This window comes from Leptonychotes weddellii, chromosome 1 (genome assembly GCF_054177405.1).
Source record: "Leptonychotes weddellii isolate Sample4059 chromosome 1, ASM5417740v2, whole genome shotgun sequence".
NCBI classification, from domain to species: domain Eukaryota; kingdom Metazoa; phylum Chordata; class Mammalia; order Carnivora; family Phocidae; genus Leptonychotes; species Leptonychotes weddellii.
Window position 1 is genome coordinate 8,990,865 of NC_138369.1, and position 19,095 is coordinate 9,009,959.

Here is a 19,095-nt window from a genome sequence, read left to right on the forward strand (position 1 = left end):
CCCAATGAAATCACACAGGCCCACAGTAGGATTACATGAAGCTGACATCAGGCTGCCATTCCTAAGATCTTTCTGCTTGGGAGTAGCGGGGATTGCCAAATTCTGTAAACCGTTTCATTTATTTTTCTGAAGATTTTTATTTATTTGAGAGAGTGCAAGCAGGAGGGGGGAGAGGGAAAAGCAGACTCGATGCAGGACCTGATCATGACCTGAGCTGAAGGCAGCTGCTTAACCAACTGAGCCACCCAGGTGCCCCTAAAACTTTTTTTTTTTTTAAAGATTTTATTTATTTATTTATTTGAGGGAGAGAATGAGAGAGAGAGAGAGCATGAGATGGGGGAGGGTCAGAGGGAGAAGCAGACTCCCTGCCGAGCAGGAAGCCTGATGCGGGACTCGATCCCGGGGCTCCAGGATCATGACCTGAGCTGAAGGCAGTCGCTTAACCAACTGAGGCACCCAGGCGCCCCACTTTTTTTTTTTTTAAGATCTTTTAGTTATTTGAGAGAGAGCACAAGCAAGGGAAGTGGCAGAGGGAGAGGGAGCAGACTCCCCACTGAGCAGGGAGCCCCCTGGGATCATGACCTGAGCTGAAGGCAGACACTTAACCCACTGAGCCACCCAGGCACCCCAACCCCCAAACCTTTTTAAATAAAGGTGCTCTATATGAAGTTCATGGCCATTGGTGTCTCACAGATCTGTGTATTGATTTGGGTTATCTTTGATAGATGACCCTAGAAGTTACTGAACCTTCCCCTCTGGTTTCTCCTCTGCAAGTGGGAAATGACAGAAGTGAGACAGCTTGCAGTTTATTCCTGTCCCCTCAGGAGACAGAAGGGCATCCCTTTGTGCAAGCCAAGGAGTTACGCCCATCTCGGGGAACGAGGGCCTGGTTTAAGCCAAGTTGAGAAGTAAAATGATTCGTGTCCTTTCACATTGGGTGAGGGGGAAGAACCGCTGTGAAATTTAGATCGGTTTAAGGATAGGCCTTGGATTACATTTACAAGAGAGACAAACCAGAGCAGTTTCATAGTTCTGTTATCCTTTTTGAGACTACGGATGTTCAATGCCACCAGCCTTTTTGCCTCAAGAGAAGAAACTTCAAAGGGCACGCACAACCAGTGACTAAGGCCCATCTATGTAACAGCAGTGACGACGGGCGCAAACAATTCAGAGACACCATTTTTTTGCTTACTGAGCAATTTATTGGTTTCTAATTCTTATATTGACTTTTCATAAATATTCATCTCACATCTCTAATAAAGGTCCTTCAGAGCAGGGCCCATCTCTTACTTTTATCATGAATTAGCACCTGGTACACAGGAGATGCTCATCGAGTCTTTTACCATCTAGTAAATTCCCTCTGGCCAATGCTTCCCCCAGTGAGACGGTTCAAGGGTTTGCAGGGAAAACAGACCCAGCAGTATCATTTCAAGAGGGAAGTCATCTTCCACTTCTTTGGATTATATGAAAGTGTAACTGTTGCTTGCTACCCTTTAACACATGCTAGCTTTCCTTGCCCACAGATTTAGAAACCTCCAAAGGAATAGTATTCATCTGAAATGTGTTTATTTCACTATATTCATTTCTTACAGATAGCATCTATCTATAGCAATTTATAGATCTTCCATTTATGGGAGTGACACCAAGTTGTTTTTTTTTAATATATTTAAGGAGTAGTAACTCAATTTAAAGGAAAAACAAAAACAAAAAACCCTCAAGTAACAGAGGTGGAACACAAATGAGGTTAAAAAAAAAAAAAAAAAGACCAACACAAAAAAACTCCAAACAAACTATAAAGGTGATTCACCAAAGACTAAAGATTGGGAAAATAATGCCCTAGGCAAAACGTCCTCATTCTTGAGGGGCCAGTGGGAGGGCGTCCAAGGGTGCAGGCCTATCAGATTCACGAGGCCTTGGAGCACAGTCCACAGATGCGACAGAACCAACGTCGCGTTCACAAGATTCTGCTACATCTTGTGAGGATCACACACCATACGCAGTGTGCTACCAAAGCAGGTCAAAAACCGAAGCCAAAGCCAATTCTTAAAACTTAAAAAAAAAAAAAAAAAAATCCTGTATAAAGCAAGGTATATCCCAATATTAAGCTGCTCTCAGAAAAAAAATAAAAATAAAAAGGGCATTCAGCCACCTGCTGTATTTAACAAGTGAAGTATCATCAAAATCTAATTAGCCAACTTTTATTATTTCATCTGCAGTGTAGAGACTTCACAGCCACTTGGGGCAATGTACAACTTCTGCAGCCTGCGAACCAAGGCAGAAAAAGCCATACAACTCTAGAAGACAAGCCCACGAGGTACACTTTGTTGAAGCAAATGGCTGGGTCTCTTCACTGAAGTTTCCAGCATGTTCCAGTAACACACACCCTAGTTCTGCTTACAAACAAAAGGAGAAAAAGAGCAATGCGTTATGAAACCCATCCCTTGCAACAGGGAGGAGGGTCATTCTGTGGGAAGGACATCTTTGGGTTCTGCATCAGTCTGTTCTGCTTTGGCTTCGGTGACGGCCGGAGCCGGGGCCGCGACCCTCACAGTGCCTTCTGCCTCTGCTGCGGCCGCTTGCACTTCCCGTCCGGCCTCCGCGGCTTCCCCTCCGGCCTCCGCTTCAGTGCTGCCCTTCTCAGAGGCCCTGCCACCCGGTGTCTCCACTTCCAGCGGCTGTTCAGAGTGGGGACCGCGAGGGGCCTGGGCCGCGTCCACAGGGCCTTCCCCTTCGGCCAGCGTGTCACTGCCTTCTGGAGCCGGCGCTCCTTCCCCATCTACTGCTCTCACTGCTGCCGTAATGACCTCAGCCAACACCTCCGCGGCCACCTCCTCGGGTGTCTCCTCCTTCTCCTCGCCTCCTAAATTGTCATCCCCTTCGATTTCTGGATCGACAGCCTCACTGGTGAAAGGGTCTTCACCCTGGCCAAGAAGAGCAACATGTCAGTGCAAAGGGGAGACTGAAGGGGGCCCAGGTTGCCGGGAATCCGTGTTTTTAGGCTGAAGAGCCAACGAGAGAAACACGTCCCACTACAGGTGAGTGCTTCCCATGGGCGCTCAGCGCCTTCAAATTCAGAAGAGGTTCTCAGAAAAGTCTCACCGCAACCGTTTTCGCACCTTTTGCCTTTTAGCTTTTATTTTCTTACTTAGTTAGCTAGGACCTAGAGCAGAATGGGAAAGCGGAATCAGGGGCTATTCTTGTTTTTTTTTTTAAAAGATTTTATTTATTTATTTGACAGAGAGAGACACAGTGAGAGCAGAATCACAAGCAGGGGGAGAGGGATAGGGAGAAGCAGGCTTCCCGCGGAGCAGGGAGCCCGATGCGGGGCTCGATCCCAGGACCCTGGGATCATGACCTGAGCCGAAGGCAGACGCCCAACGACTGAGCCACCCAGGCGCCCCTCTTGTTTTTAATACTAGTAATTTTGATATTCGCAATGGGTTTTTGAAAGATGTACTTCTCCCCCCTCATTCAAAGGCTTTTATTTTTGGATGAAGTATTTACAAATATTTATTATTTTAAAGATTTTTAGTTATTTATTTGAGAAAGAGAGAGAGGGATGCCTGGGTGGCTTAGTCGATTAAGAGTCTGCCTTCGGCTCAGGTCATGATCCCTGCTCAGTGGGGAGCCTGGTTCTCCCTCTGCTGCAGCTCCCCCTGCTTGTGCTCTCTCGCTCTTTCTGACAAATAATATAATCTTAAAAAAGAGAGAGAGCAAGAGAGCGAGCATGGAGGAGAGAGGCAGAGGGAGAAGCAGACTCCCCGCCAAACAAGGAGCCCGATGTGGGACTCAATCTCAGGACCCTGGGATCATGACCTGAGCCGAAGGCAGACGCTTAAGGGACTGAACCACCCAGCCGCCCTGATTTACAAATAGTTAATACAACTGCCCCCGTTTTGCACTTTTTATTCAAGCATATAATAGTGAAGAAAAGTTCAAAAAGACCTAGGATTTCTTAACCCAATTGAAACAAAAAAGCCTCGTAACAGGAAGTTAAGACTATTTTAAATTTTAGTTTCATTTAAGCACAGCCCTGGTTATAAGGGTGCCCCATTTTGCAGATAAGGAAAGGAGACTCAGCAAGTTGCCCAAGGCCACACAACTGTTGAACACCAGTCAGGAGGAATCCAAGTCTGACTCTCAGAAGCCAAACTTAGGCTAAAAACGGTCTCTAGTTTAGAAAATGTAAACATTATCATCGGCAGATTAAGAAATAGGTTTTAAAATACAGTATTTAGGGGGCACTTGGCTGGCTCAGTCAGGGGAGTGCACGACTCTTGATCTCAGGGTCGTGAGTTCGAGCCCCACATTAGGTGTAGAGATTACTTAAGAAAAAAAAATATCTTTAAAATAAAAAAAATGAAAACAAAACACTGACCAGTCACGGTTCTTAAATTGGTTATTCAGAGTCTGTGCCTTTAACTGGCTGGCAGGAAGTGTCAAGTACTGAAGTGTCAAGTAACTGAGAGGTGGGCAAACGGGTCCTCGTAGTAGGGCCCTGCTGGCGCTTAACTACACACTCCCCACATGGAAGTCTGGGGCTGAGCGTTTAGCACGTGGGGCTTCCCCAGGAGGACCCAGGGGCTCTCCCAGCTGGACTTCTCTCCAGGGTGCCCTCTTTGGGACTCTCTATTACTCTGCTCCCATCACTAAGGCTCAGTAGCTGCCGTACTGCCGGCTCTTCCTCCCCCTCACGTTCTTGGCTCATGGCTACTGGTCTCTGCCAGCAAAACCTCTTTTTGGCTTCTTTCCTGGACAACCATTATCTAACCTGGATCTCCCTGTAAGCACCTCAGCATCACTTGCTCAGTATTTTGTGGGTATTCGAGGTTTCTCATGGTGAGCTTGCACCAGCAAACAGACCAATCAAGCAGGACCACATCCCAGAGCCCGGGCGAGCAGGGAGGTGCAGAAAACCCACCCTGATACATTCCTGCACCCCGTCCATTCTTCTTAAGACTCAGAAATGCTAAATACTGCACTCTGCATGCAGCTCCACACTCGCAGAGTTCATCCTGCATTCCAGAACCTTTTCCCGTCTGCTGCACTCCTAAGCACAAACCTTGAGGTATTTTTCCAGCATCTTCACTATGTGTCTGTTGTTCAAAACACTCTTAGCCACATGGAGACTGGTCTTCTTGAACTGTTCAGCAGCCAACTGCAAAGGGAACCAAAGGGACTTTTACACATGGGATGCACAGAGGAGCAAGAACACCAACTAGCCAGGCTCCACTGAGTTGCCCTGGGATCAGCCCAAGACAGAACAAGGACTACCATCTCTCTCCACTGTGGCAAATCCCAAGATGCCAGACTCTAATAAGGAGAGAAAGAAGGCCCTGGAGGGATACCGGAACTGAGACTGTGAGGCAGTGCAGCAAAGTCTGATAAAAGATAAAAAGCACAGGCATGCCACGGATGTCCGGGTCCCGTGTGCATGAGCACGGATGGAACAAGAACACTTACAGACGACGGGTGCTATGTGGGCTGGGTATGGCAGAAGGGCAAGTTTTTTCTTTTCAGTTTTCGGAGTTATAGTGACCTTACAAGTAAATTCAGCCACAGAAGTAGGAATGCTGCAACCATTTGGCTCTTTTAGAGCTTGACCCATTCAAACGGTAATCCCTTGTCGGTATAGTGCTCTTCGGATGATCTTTCATAAGCTAGCAGGTGCGCGGGCAGGACTAAGGATAGGTGCTGAATCAGGGCTCAGCAAGCTAGAGCCTATGGGCCAAATGCGGCCATGCGCATGCTTTCTATCTGGACTCTGCTGCCTCTGCCCACCAGCAGCGGACCTGAGGTGGTAGAGACCCCGTGGCCTGCAAAGCCAAAAATGTTTGTGATTTGACCCTTTATAAAAGAAAAAAAAATCTGCCCATACCCTGAGCTACACACCTAGCCTCGGGTCCCATCAGCTAATTAGGACCAAATCAGTTAACTCTGGGTCCCCTAGGCCACTGTGTTCTGAATGGCCCTCAGCCTCTGCTCCCAGAAAATCCAGTTTGTCAGCAACTGGGAAACTTACCTGTGTGGTTTACCAAGGAACATTCTCAACCAGGAGAATTTCAACTACTCTATTTAAGTCAACCCTAAGCAACACATTTTTTCACATTTTAGTAGAAACTGGGATCCCTTTTACAACCCATTGATGAAATCACAGACTCGGTGGACTCTGTCAAGAGCTTCTAAAGATGCTAGCATTCCCCACAAGACACAGAAGGCTCTAGGCCCCACTGCTGGCTGCCTGCAGGTGCTCGCCCAGCCCGGCCCAAGGAGGGGACTCACCCTGCGGTTGTGATTGTGGTCCACCGAGTGCAGGTGCCGCTGGAGGAGCTGATGCTGTGCGGGGATCAGCATGTCACAAGCCAGGCAGTGAGCGGCCTCTATCTTCTTGAAAAAGTGCTCCTGGCCAATCCCTGTAGACACAACCCAAGTCTGGTGCGATCTGGGGCAGCAGGCAAGGGATGCTCTCCTCCCGCCCCCCAACAGGGCCCCAATTTTCTGCCAGTAGTCCCGCAGGACCAGGTTAAGACCGAATCTGTGGGGGCCATCACCTGCCCTCCAGCAGGAGTGTGCAGACAGAAGCACCTCTACACCTGGGCATCTGACTCTTCAACTTTTTTCATCCTTCTGGTCATTTTTCTTCACGCAAGGGAGGAAAAAACACCAGAAGGCTTCATGTCAGTCCAATATGCTGCCAGCAGAGCTGTGACATTCATTAGGCCACGCTCACGGGCTTCTTTCCATGGCCAGGCAGCCTGCCTGAGGATCTTCCTGTCCCATTCTCAGCAGCCCTGCGCTGGGCTGGCTTTGCACCCAGCCGCATGCCTTGGCAGCATGTGGAATAGTGTGCCCCAAGATCACAACTCACCTTTGAAAGGATCTGGCTTGGGTTTCGTGCTTTCCTTCTCCATCAACTCCTGACGCCGCTTCTCAATTTTCTTGTTCCTGTTTACGATGTACTCCTAGAGGAGATGGCACCGAATGAAACGAGGACAGCGTGGTGCGTGGGCCTACCTTTCAGCTGCCCCAAGGAAGGGAAAACGGCTCTCAGAGCCGCTCTGTGGGCGGAACTCATGGGGACTGCAATGGCCGGAGCGCTAGGCTCTCCCTCTGACCTGGGACTTGTTCACTGTTATTCTGCAAAGTCCAGGCCTCTTATTTCCCTTCCCTTTCCCTTCTCTGTGAGGGATCCAATTCCTGCACGACCATCAGGAAACACTGTGATTGAGGACGAGGGTGCTTTACCTGGAGGAACTCCACCGTCTTGTCAGGGAGTTTGGTACTGATAAACCTCAGTGTCTCTTTGTGAAATTTGCTTTGTAGATGCTTCTGGATTTCTTCATCTTCAAAGCTACGAAACTTGCACACAGAACAGGCGAACTGAATCCTGGAAAAGGAAGACGGAAAGAATGACGACATAGGAATAACCAGCTCATCTCTGGTTGGAACAGAAATGGAAACAGGAAGCAATTTCTGTACCAAGACTTCTGACTTTGAGTGGGGCATCAGAGTAGCAGATGCCCCAGGTCCCCCCATCCTGAGAATGGGGATGCAATCTTGAAAGTGTTTTAGGAAAACGATTCATGCACCACACCAGTCTTTTTGGCCCAAAGGCCCACAAGAGAACACCCTAAGGTGGAGACTTTCCAAACTGTGGACTCCCTAAAGGCCCCCAGACCACTGCTCTGGGGGGCGTAGTACCTAACTCTGTAACTTCTTTCTGTAGCCACCAAGATAACACACGGGAGCCTCATTTTAATGTGAGGGAGAATTTCCTGAAGACCTTCCACCATCTAAAACTCACAAAACCCAAGATCAATTTTCACACGGGACTCAACATTAAGACCCGTCATATCAAATTCTATGGCTAAAAACTGACGTCTTTGTTGCGTACTTTCAAAACCTCATAAATGCAATCATGCTGTAAGGCAAGGGGAGAGCAGCCCGCAGAGCCTTATGCCTCCAGAGTGGGGCGCTGCTTCCCTCGGCTCTGCCCAGGAGGCTTTGGTGTATCTGGGCTAACGACATGGGTCCCGTGACACTCAGGATTCCTCATCTACCAACTCAGACTTCTGCCGGCTCTCAATGCCTGGCTTCTGACCTCTGGACAAGGCACCACAAAACACCTGCTTTTGCATATACCCTCGACAAAGGAGTGAAAAGAAAAGCTCTGGGGCCCTATATGTATGAATGGGTATCAGGAAGCTACCAAAGAAATGCGGGGTTCGTGCTTCCTGCTGCATCTTTACCTCCCCTGTGACAGTCTCTCCAAGTCTCTCTGAGGGCCCTCTGTCCCTAGGGTGGAGTCTAAAGACTCCTTCCGGAAAAAAGTCATCTCAGTTCTCCTGGGGCATGAAAATAATCTGATCTAGCCATCATGTATTCATCTGTTTGAAAACAAGCGTTTTGATGAATTTCTGTTTAGCACTTGGAAGCTCCTACCTTCTAATTCCTGGCTTTCTTGCTCTACTGTTGGCTTTTTTGCTAACATTTCTTTTTTTTTTTTTTAAAGATTTTTACTTATTTGACAGAGAGAGCGAGAGAGAAGAAGCAGTAGAAGGAGAGGGAGAAGGAGGCTCTGCGCCGAGCAGGGAGCCTGATGCGGGGCTCAGATCCCAGGACCCTGGGATCATGACCTGAGCCAAAGGCAGACGCCCAACCATCTGAGCCACCCAGGCACCTCAGTTTCTTTTGCATTTCTTTGCGCAGAAAAAGCACCACCCCATCTGAGCCTTAAGGGCAAGGATTCCCCCTTAAGTCAGGAGAGCCTGTGTGTGGAGAAAAACCACATGTGGTCAAGGCCTGAGCAACCAAGGGCTCCTGTGGCCACCAGTGGTTTACATTTCTAGTCAGCAGTCACCTGATCACCGGAAAGACAAGAGAGGCACATGGTGTGGTCACACCAACATCCTTTGTGCTTTTGCAATTCTTTTTCTATCTAGAGACAAAATCTGTAAGGTAACATCCATGCGTATATAATTGCCATGTTGAACTCTAGAGGTGGTCTGGGTTTGGGTAAGGCACCCAAAGCACCTTCTTAGCAGCTTTGCTGAATGAAGTTCACTTGTCTGGGGTGACAGATCCAAGCCAGGGACAAGGAAACTCCCCACAGGGGAGGAGAGCAAGAGAGCCCCCTGCTGGACACATGTGGGCCACGGAGACCCCCTGGCAAGAACAGATGCCATCTGTGTTTCCCAGGTTTTGTCTCCTCACGACCTGACTCGATTTCCTGACAGACTCCAGAGGCAGATCAAACCAGGCTGCTCCTGCATTGTGGAGTGACAACGGATGAGCTCTGGAGAACCCTGACACTTCCCACCTTGCCTGCCTCCTCACCTGTCAGCTGCTCGGTCTCGCATCCGGTCTCTCCTCCTTTGCTTTTCTCTTCTCTTCTTTACTTCATCATCCTCATCGTCCTTCTCCCCTGCAACAGAGAAGTTCCTTCGAGATGCCCTGAGGAGCCCGCAGAGGAGCTGAGCACCAGGGCCTTGATGGGGGGGGCCACAGCTCGGCCACCACACCCCGTACCTGCCGCTGCCTCTGCACGGCAGGGTCAGGACACCCTGAGGCACCAACAGTCTGTCAAAGGCTCCCAACAGGGATGGGCCTTTGATGAGAACCCTTGGGAGTTCCCAGGGAGTCACCTTACTTCCCCCCCATGGCCTGCTAAGGCTGGGATGGGCCAGGGACCCAGCCCGCCCATCCCGCTCACACCATGGCCCACCTGCTCTCTGTCCTTTTCTATCCTGCTTTTCCAATCCAATGCCCTATCATTGGGTCTTCTCCCAAAGTCACTTAAGGAGAGAGAAGCAGTTCTTCCCAGATAAAGAGGCAGCAGCTGGAAGGCCTCAGAAAATAAAGCAAGCCACTCTACCGCCCTCCGTCCCACCTCCAGGTGGACCATGACGACTGTCCCGTCAGCCTCCTCTGAACTAGGGCCTCAGCAGGTCTGACAGTCCTTGCTGGCCCAAACTCTATCTTCCACTCACAAAAACCGTCCATCTAGGGTCTTCCCAGGGCTACGAGGGAAGCAGTCCTAGAAACAAAAGTGGGAAGAGACCAACTGGTCCTCCGTCGCCCCCTGGGGCCAGCGCAGGAGCTCCTCCGAGAGCCGTGCAGCCCAGCGTCCCAGCGTGAGGCCAGACACTGAGGAAAGGTTGGATAAGCATCTGAACTGTAACCCCTACCCCTGATGCCAGTCACGAGACTGTCCCACGAAGATGGCGACCGGCGTGCGCTGCTCAGAAGCCTCTCAAAAGGGCGTGTGGGGTTTTTGGCAAGAGGTCACTGCCTGAAACTATTACTGCTGTTTAATAGCAAAGTCATCCCGGGTAGGCAGCAGGACCTGTGCGCAATAAACATGTCACCTTTGCTTTAGCATTTGCCCTGCTGCACGAGCTGCTAAATGCTCTGTGTGGTCCCAAGCTACAGGCATAACTGCTTCAGTATTGAGGTGGGAGGACCTCGGCGGGTGGCTGAACACACGGGAGAAGGAGCATCTAAGCCAGGGGCCTGCAGATTTACGGGGGCAGAGCCACAAAGGAGTCGGCCTGTGATTCCTGGGGAGACCAGCTATGGGACAGACCCATGGGAACAGGAAAAGAAACAAATGGTTTTTGGGTGAGCTCAAGGCCACGCTGTCTCATGCTACTTCTCCATGGCCCCTCGAAAAGGTTTAACTTTGCTCTGCTCTTGCTGCTTACTTTGGACTCTTAGGTCCCCTGGAAGGGCACTGTGAGCCCTGCTGAGCAAGGATAGTCTCTGGAGGATCCCGGGCTTGGGTGTACCTGACAGGTCTCCCCTCCCCCCACCCCCAGCTCCCAGCCGGGGCAGGTGTCTGAACTCCGTCCCACATGGCAGGGAGCACTGCCGCAGCCGGCATTCCCACCACAGAGGCTGAGGGCACAAGCCTGGGCTGGTAACCGAGGAAACTGCGAAAAGAAAGAAGCCCAGGAGAAGACGGTACAGGGACCTGCACTGGCCAGTAGGTAACAGAGAAGACGGGCTGAAGGGTGCCTTTTCTTTTCTTTCTTGCATTTCTGAGACTCTCCCTTCCCTATCACTGCAAGCTCTTGCAGACACTCAGAAATGAGGTGTTCCCCCCCGCCCCGCCCCCAGCCTGCCATCAAGTGAGGCAAACAGACCTGTTTCCAGCAAGTGCCGGTCTAAGCATTGGAGTAAAGCCTCAAGGTGAGCACCATGGCCAAGGCCCACCCGGTGGCCATGGCCCCTCTTCTGCCCTGAGCTATCAGTCCCCTCCATCCAGGCTCCAGGCTTGCTCAGAAGGCCAGCCAGGCTGGGAGCTGAGCAGACACAGGAAAGCTCAAAGGGACACCAAACAATGCCTACCTCTCTGCCTCCCGGGGTCGAAGAACTCATCCTCCTGAAAAAGGGAACACACAAAGTCGGGACTATGAGGTGGAGTTTCCAGAACTCTCCACAAACGACCCAGCACCCTGCTACCACCTGGTCACAATGTGTCAGGACAAGTCCCAGGACAGTGGGAAAGGCTGGGTGTGTCCTGTCACTGCTCCTGGTTGCCTTCTGAGATTCTGTAATGACCGACGTGCTTTTTAATTAAAGTCACTGGCCCTTTCCCAGTTCTTTCTACAGCTAAAGAATTGCCCTTGGCAAATGTGCACCTGCACAGTTCTGCAGGTGGGAGTGCCAACAGCCCATCCATCAGCTCTATGTCAAGAAACCCCGACCGGTAGGATGCGAAAAGGGGCTTTACCACATTCCCCAACCATCTGTACATATTTACCAAAGGCTGTAACGAAACAGGTGTAGATTAAAAAATGCATCTAACTGAAAATCAGAACACAGCCCATTTCTTAGGCATTGAGCTCAAGATTAAATAAGTCACCAGCAGAGACACAAAAGATACCCAGACTCAAGATCTAAGCAAATCAAATAGGGAGCGAGTGAGACCCTCCCCCTCCCCCACCTGACTATCAGAAGCACTTGGTCGAAGCCTTCATACCCAGGTCTCCAGGCCCTACCCCAGACATGGATCAGAATGTGCAGGGGCGGCAAAGGCTCACCACCTAGTGCTCGTGCATGGTCATGGCTCAGAGCTGGCCTTTAACACCCGTCTCCTGTGGCTGGCCCTAAGGGCTGAGTGACGAGGAGCACCAGAGCACCAGCACAGAGCCGGCAAGACCGGAATCCTCAGTGCGTATTCGAAAGCCCCCGCCCACACAGCCCACTGCACTTGCCACGCGTGTGGCTATGCACGTCACTGAGGACTCAGGAATGGCTGGGGCTATTTTCAAGAAGAGAAGGATTATCATGAGTGCAAAACTCTTAGGAAACTAGCTACAAGGCAGGCTACTAAATCCACTCGCAAAGCAGTTAAGTCTACCACAGAAGCTGCTCCTGCCTCTTTGGGAGAAAGAGGCTAAAGTAAAGAAGAAATCCCACACCAGAGAAACAAAGAAGGGTGACCAGTGAAGACAGACTTACACCCCTGAACTCTTCATCTCCTGACCGGAAGTCAGCAGCTCCATCATCTACCAGACACAAAGAAGAGGGAAAGTCAGCCCCTTGGGACTTGGCCCACTCTGTTTCACCCTCCCAGGCTCACTGTCCAGAGTGACCGCGCTTGTCCTGACTGCAGTGGGGGCCGAGGGAGCATGGGCAGGCAGAGCACCAAGCAGGAAACAGATTCATCTTACACCCACCCAGGGCCTACCGTTTTCAGAAAAATCTCCTTCGCTGTCAGCCCTGGCCAGTTTGGCATCCGGCTCATCGTAGATCTGCAACTGCTTCCGTTTCCTGCCCATGCCATCCGGGCCACAGCGGTCAAACCCTCTCCGCCTGGGCTACGGACACAAGCACATCTGATGTACCGCTTACCCGGACCATTTAGACAGCCCAGACAAACAAGAAGAGTGGAGAGGTTGCAAGATCAGAGAACAGAGGCAGAAAAGATCTTTTCAGAAAATAAAGGGAGATGACATAGTTGAACCCTGCCCGCTCCCCCAGTTTCATGCCGAGCAGAAGTCAGACACAAGAGGCCACATGTTATACGATTACATTCGTATGAAAGGTCTGGGAGAGGCAACTCTACAAAGACAGAAAGCAGATTAGCACTTGCCAAAGCTGGAGGCGAGGATGGGGAGTGACTGCTAATGGCAGAGGTTTGTGTCTTTTCCAGTTGGTGGAAATGTTGTAAAATTAGATGGTGGTGAAGGCTGCACAATTCTGTACATTTTTTCTAAAATTCGATTGTGCACTTAAAAATGAGCAAATCTTACAGGATACAAATTTGCCTCTATTCAGCTGTTTGAAAAAGCAGATTAGAACTTCCCGAAGGCTTACCCGATCCCTTATCCGGGTCTGTGACCGGCCACATCCATAGGGCACCGAGTTGTCATAACCGCCAGCCCCCTGCATGCCCATCACACCGAAGTCAGGGGCCATGGACTGGGAGAACAGGGAAGGAGGTGGCCGGCTGGGGGAGGGGCCTCCCAGGCCCCGCCCACCCACATAGTTCAGCTCAGTCCAGGGAGCAGACAGGGGCTCGGAGGAGGCTGCAGGTGGCACGTAAGGGTCGCTGCGCATGAAGGTGCTGGGAGTGCTCCGGTCCTGGAAGCGGCCCTGGCCCTGGCCCCGGCCCCGCATGAAGCCATCAAGGGAGCCCCGCTCACGGGCTGGGTCCCGGCAGTCGCTATACTGACTGTTAAAGCCACCATTTCGGTCAGGCCCCAGATCAAAGTCATAATCGTAGCTATAGCTGGGGCGATAGGAATGGTGCTCGGGGAGGCAAGACCTGGAGTCATAGGACTCGAACGACTGGAAGCGGAAGGAGCTGCAAAGGAAGCATAACCGTCACTACAATCCAGGTACAAGCCCAAGTGTCCTGCAAAGCTGGGTTCCCTATGTTCAGAACAGCACACCACCACATAGCCCTCCTCAATGCTTGGAAGGCACAACAGACAAACCCCCTTGAATGCTGCTGAATGAGGTACATGGAGCCTTGGCCACAAGAACGAGAGGGTCTACAGGCACCTGATGCAGAAATGAGAAGTCTAGCGCTAGCACAGTTTAGCTAAGCCCCACCACCCCGGACACCAACTAGTCCCATTACAATGCCTCTGCCCCAGTAACTGCCCAACTCATCTACTCCACACTCAAGAGGGAGCTGGGGAAAAGCCCTCCCTGGAAGAGGGGCTGCCCACTGCCAACTGCACAAAGCTGGGGCGTTGGGGGGGATCCCCAGGGAAGGGTTCAGGTCCATAATCACCTCTCCCGGTCCTGCATGCCCTCCCCACCGCCGCTGCTCCCGCCCCTGCCTCCTTCCTTGGACATCATGTCCAAACGCTGGTTGATCTTGGCAATGAGGGAGTCGGAATTGCTGGTGCACGGCTCTGGGCCATAAGAAGCCATGTGCACAGCAGGGCCCCCAGCTCCCAGGCCATCGCTGGCCTTGGTGGCCTCCCACGAGGCTGGGCCATAGCTGTAGGTCGCTCCTGTGGTGACGCTGGTGTTCTGGGCACCATAATAATTGTAGTTTTCATAACCTGCCGTAGGGAGGAAGAGCCAAATCAGATCTCAGTAGCCACAAGGTCAGTCTATGGCAGCCACGTCTGGGGAGAAGCACCCACTACCCATACAGAAGGAAGAGTGTCAAGGAATCCAGTGTTGCTGGCATCACCCCACATCGTGCACATCACCTGCCAAAAGGCAGCAAGAGAAGGGCAGGTGCGCAGCCTCAGCAGTGAGCCGCGGGCTTTCCGTGCCAGATCCAAAGTCTTGTTCCCACCCAAAGCCAGAGGAGGCTGAGAGCCCACGAGTGGCAGTGGGGGCTGCCGCTCCAAGAACACAGCCACAACCCCCAGCCTCCAGCAAGTTCTCCTTGAGAATGCCCGGACCTCCAAGCCTTCAGGAGAGCTAGGGGCACAGCTAGAATGGGAGATGGGTATGGGAAGTCCCTGCATCCCAGCCCTTCTGGGTGGCTGACCGGAGGAACGTCTTGCCCACCCACAGACACCCAGAGGCCTACCTTGCCAGCTGGCCACACCAGTTCCGTAGGCACCTTAGAGGGAACAAAAACACACAAGAGCTTTGTATACAGAGTGAAGGTACCTGAGATAGCCCCTGCCAATCGTCACCTCCACTATCTGCAGGGCCAGGACCGCGGGCGGCTGTGGCACTGCTGGGGGAGGCACCCCTGGTTGTCCATCAAGGCCAGGAATGGCTGGGCCCACGAGCTGTAAAACTCATTTCCTACGGTGTACTCAGCTAAGCATGACCAAGATTCTCTCATAGACAAGCCTCATCTCCCCAGCAGGACAAGCAGAAAGGACGCTGCGGCGTCCCCAGGAAGTGTCCAGTGTGGGCCACCAGCCAAGAGGCCAGATCCCCTGGCAGAGCCCTTCAAAGTGCCAGTCCTCGCCAGTAGCCAGAACTCAGGCACCACTAACACAGACAATACATCAGTGGAAAATCATGTCCCCAACTCAACTGAACAAGGGGACATTATGTACCCTAGTGACATGGAAGGCCTCCTCCTGGCAAACTTGGTGATGGGTGAAAAAGTGACCCCACCACCCACAGTGGTGCTAAGGGCAAGTTCCAGGCTCAGCAAACAAAGAGAGCCCTCATCCCATCCCCTGGAACAAACGCTGGCAAAAAGCAGAAAACCTCACCACCAGGGAGGACATTCTGGTCCTTCAAACATAGAGCATCATGATCTAGATTCCAGAGCAGGGGCAGCAATCAGGCCCCCATGCCAAATCTAGCCCATTGCCTTTTTTTGTACGGCCAACAAGCTAAAAATGGGTTTTACTTTTTTAAATGGTTGGGAGATTAAAAAAAAAAAAAAAAGAATATTTCATGACATGAAATGCATTCTTTGCGTCGTCCTTTATATACTTGTCAAAACTCACAAAACTGCGCAACCAATGACTATTAACTGTGAATCATAACTAACAACAGAGTATCAACACTGACTTGTTACTGACAATAAATGTATCCCACTAACGGAAGACATTAATAATAAGGGAAACTCCTGGGGTGAAAAGTAGAGGGGGGCATATGGAATCCTGTATTATCTGCTCAATCCCACAAGTCTAAAACTATTAAAAAATAAAGTCTATCAATCATAAAAATCTTCCATTAAACCCTCGGCTATTTACTTAGAATAACCCAAATTCCTCAAATAAAGACTATCACATATGAAAATTATATGGTATACAAATTTCAGTGCCCTCAAGTAAATATCACCGGCACACAACCCCATCTATTTCTTTATAAACATCTGTGACTTTTGCATTGCAGAGACTGTGTAGCTCCCAAAGCCAAAAAAATTTTACTATGTAGCCCTTTACAGAAAAGGTCTCTGGATCCCCCGGCTAGTCCCAGTCCTCTTGTCAGCCTCTCCAGGTCACAGTTCACCATTCCTAGGTTTGTCATGGTAGTACCTCAGATCACACCTCTGGGGGTGGAATCCGTGCCTCCCCATACGGTCTCACCTTGGGTGTTGGTGGGTCCAGCACTCCATGCCCCATAGCCTGTGAAGAGAAGAACTGTGAGTTAGGATCCTATTTGTCACACTAGACAACAGGTGCTTCTGAGATGTTCCGAGGAGTCAAAAGTGAGCCCCTTGAAGGAGAGTTCATGCCGGTCTCACAAGGCAGCAGAACGACAATGTCCCTCTAAAAGTCCTTCACAGTTGGTTGACTGCATTACCATACTCCATCTGCCTGAGGTCCAAGCAGCAAAGAGCTGGGGGGACTTGGCTTTGAGGGACCTTGACCTAAAGTCTCAACCCACAACTCAAGAGAACACAGGACAAACCTACAGCTGGCCCAGTAGTAGGACACAGTTGTGTCCGCACCCCTGGGCAGTTTGGCTCACCAAGCAGCCTTAAGTCCCCCATAACCGAAAAACAAAGTTCAGAATTTTTGAGACAACAGTGTCTTTGTAAGCCTCATTTCTTTGTGTTTTGGACCCTCCAAAGGTCCCCCGGGTCTTCAAGTCCCAGGGCTTCAGCCTTCTCTCGTGGTGGCTTCCCTTGCCCCTGCGGACTCCCATGACAGCATGTCTGGGCCCTCTTCATCTCTGTGTCCCTGGAACCTCAAAACAGAGCTGGGCACAGGCTGCTATCCACACCTGTCAACAATCCCCAACATTACAGAAACAGGAATACACCCTGTCTCTCTTACCAGAACCCAAGCCACTAGCTAAATGTCCAGGGTGTGCCAACACACAACAGGCACTGAGCACACGTTAGTGTCCCTGAATGCCATTTACAGATGAGAGAGCTAATGCTTAAAGGTTAGGGGACTTGATCCAAAGACACGCTGCTGCTGTTTGCCCTCTGCAGGCCAGTCTCCCCATGCCACACAGCCTGCTACGTGTGTGAGGTAGAAAGACGGAGCAGTGATTCTATCAGCAAATGACCAACTACAGGGCACTAGTCTAAATAGCATATGTTAATCACATAACCTCACAATGCCCCTTTAGATGGGTAATATTTACCCTGTTGTACCCAGAGGCTCAAGTAGCTAGTTGCCACTTGCCCATGATCATGATTCAGCTGGAGAATGGAACTGGAACGTGAACTCCGATCTAGGTGCCTCCTACAGCCAGAGAACAACTGTCAAGGCTCAGTAAGTTCTGAGAAATAACCCTAGGTGGCAAAGCTACAGAAGGATTCAGGGAGGCCCAACCATCTAAACTGAGCCTGAAGGGTTTTGGCAAACAGGAAAGGAGGGGAATAAAACCTCTTCATGCTCAGGGTGTGCGTGGGGCAGGATTACTGTCTGAAAGATCTGGTGGGAAGTTGGCAAAGAATTGTGAGACCCGGTCAGACTGCAGAAAAGACCGGAAAAGGCAGGGTGCGGTACGCCAGGACCCTGGAGACACCCAAGCACACTCTGCACCTCAGGACCTCTCGCAATTCCTGCTGCTGGATCCTAATACGGCCACCTTTCAAGATCTGTGCTCTCTCCAGCTGTTACAGCCAAGATCAGACTGCTTGCTTCCCCAACCTCATATACTTGGATAAGGACTGCACCTGGTCAAGCCCTACCCCACGTATTCCAAAGTTCGACTGCTCCCTGCGGGCAAACCTGGCTTCCAGCACAGAATGAAAGCCTCCTAGGAATCTCTGATTCTGGATTCTGAGACCGGGTCGCTCGAGAAGATCCGTCCTGCCGCAGGCCCCCGAGGCCCAAGGGGCACATTCCCTTTTTCACAGCCCTCAGCCCCCTCCACGCCCTCTCCCCCCCCGCCCCGCGCACATCAGGTTTCCAACTTTGCGCAGAAAAATACCCAACACCTGACCCCCGAAGTCTTGTCCCTAGGCCATCACGAGTCATGCACAGGGCAGGAGCCCGCCGAGACTGACCCCTGCACAGGCCGCGCTCAACACCGCTGCGCTGCATGGCGGGGCTGGAGATGAGAGGTCCGACCCCGCGCGGCCTGGACGGCTTCCGGGACCGGCGCGACGGACCACGTGCACCGCGCGCAGGCCCCCGCCAAGCCCCACAGCCCGGAGACAGGCAGCCGAACTCCCTCGGCCTCCAACCGCGGACCCCGGGCCCCACGAGCTCTCGCTGTGGCTCCGCCCCCGGGCGCCGCCATTTTGTGGTCTTCTGAAGGGGAAGGCGGGCCTCCGAGCGGCGGGGTCGACCGGCCCAGCCTCGCCGGGGCTGAGGGGCAGAAACGGCCAGGACAGCCCAAGGCGCCCCCCGAAGCCCGCCGCAGCGTCTGCCCGCCAAACCCCGCCCGCCTCAAGCCTCGCCGGCCAATCCGCATGCAGCGCCCCAGGAGCGACGGCTCCGAGGTCCAATGAGCAGCGCGCGCGCGCGCCTAGGCCTCCTCTCCGCTGGGTCGGGTTGGAGTAACCGCGCTCTGGCGTAGGCCCGGGCCCGCGGCCTTCTACGGAGCAGGGGCTGCGTTGTCCAGGCAGCGCCCGTCCGCCCCACCCCGCATTGAATCACCCAAACGAACCTCCGTAGCCCGGCTCCATATCTTCAGCTCGGCCCGCCAGCAGCCCCTTTTTCTAGGCTGCCACAGAACGCATGCGCTCAACACACCTTCCGCTGTCCGCTACTGGAAGACCAGAAGCATACGTCACTCTTT

General features: G+C 51.8%; 1 protein-coding gene and 1 long non-coding RNA gene across 3 annotated transcripts; one reads left to right on the forward strand and one right to left on the reverse strand.

The window, feature by feature from the left end:
• Nucleotides 1-1,179: 1,179 nt before the first annotated feature.
• AKAP8 (A-kinase anchoring protein 8) lies at nucleotides 1,180-19,094 on the reverse strand. 2 transcript variants are annotated; one of them, XM_006736055.3, is made up of 14 exons: nucleotides 18,964-19,094; nucleotides 16,479-16,517; nucleotides 15,008-15,040; nucleotides 14,249-14,525; nucleotides 13,324-13,813; nucleotides 12,695-12,824; nucleotides 12,466-12,512; nucleotides 11,350-11,383; nucleotides 9,337-9,424; nucleotides 7,246-7,387; nucleotides 6,869-6,962; nucleotides 6,283-6,413; nucleotides 5,063-5,158; nucleotides 1,180-2,921 (listed from the first exon to the last, which is right to left on the reverse strand). In XM_006736055.3, exons 1-14 carry the CDS (start codon nucleotides 18,980-18,982, stop codon nucleotides 2,460-2,462), a joined length of 2,082 nt encoding a protein of 693 aa, XP_006736118.1. In that variant the 5' UTR covers nucleotides 18,983-19,094; the 3' UTR covers nucleotides 1,180-2,459. The 2 variants fall into 2 exon arrangements, with proteins under 2 accessions (XP_006736118.1, XP_030886812.1); XM_031030952.2 differs by lacking the exon at nucleotides 18,964-19,094 and adding an exon at nucleotides 18,359-18,505.
• Nucleotides 2,917-10,377, forward strand: LOC145715904 (uncharacterized). Its single transcript, XR_014143663.1, has 2 exons — nucleotides 2,917-3,035; nucleotides 9,237-10,377. It is a non-coding gene; the product is annotated as an uncharacterized LOC145715904 (long non-coding RNA).
• Nucleotide 19,095: the final 1 nt, after the last annotated feature.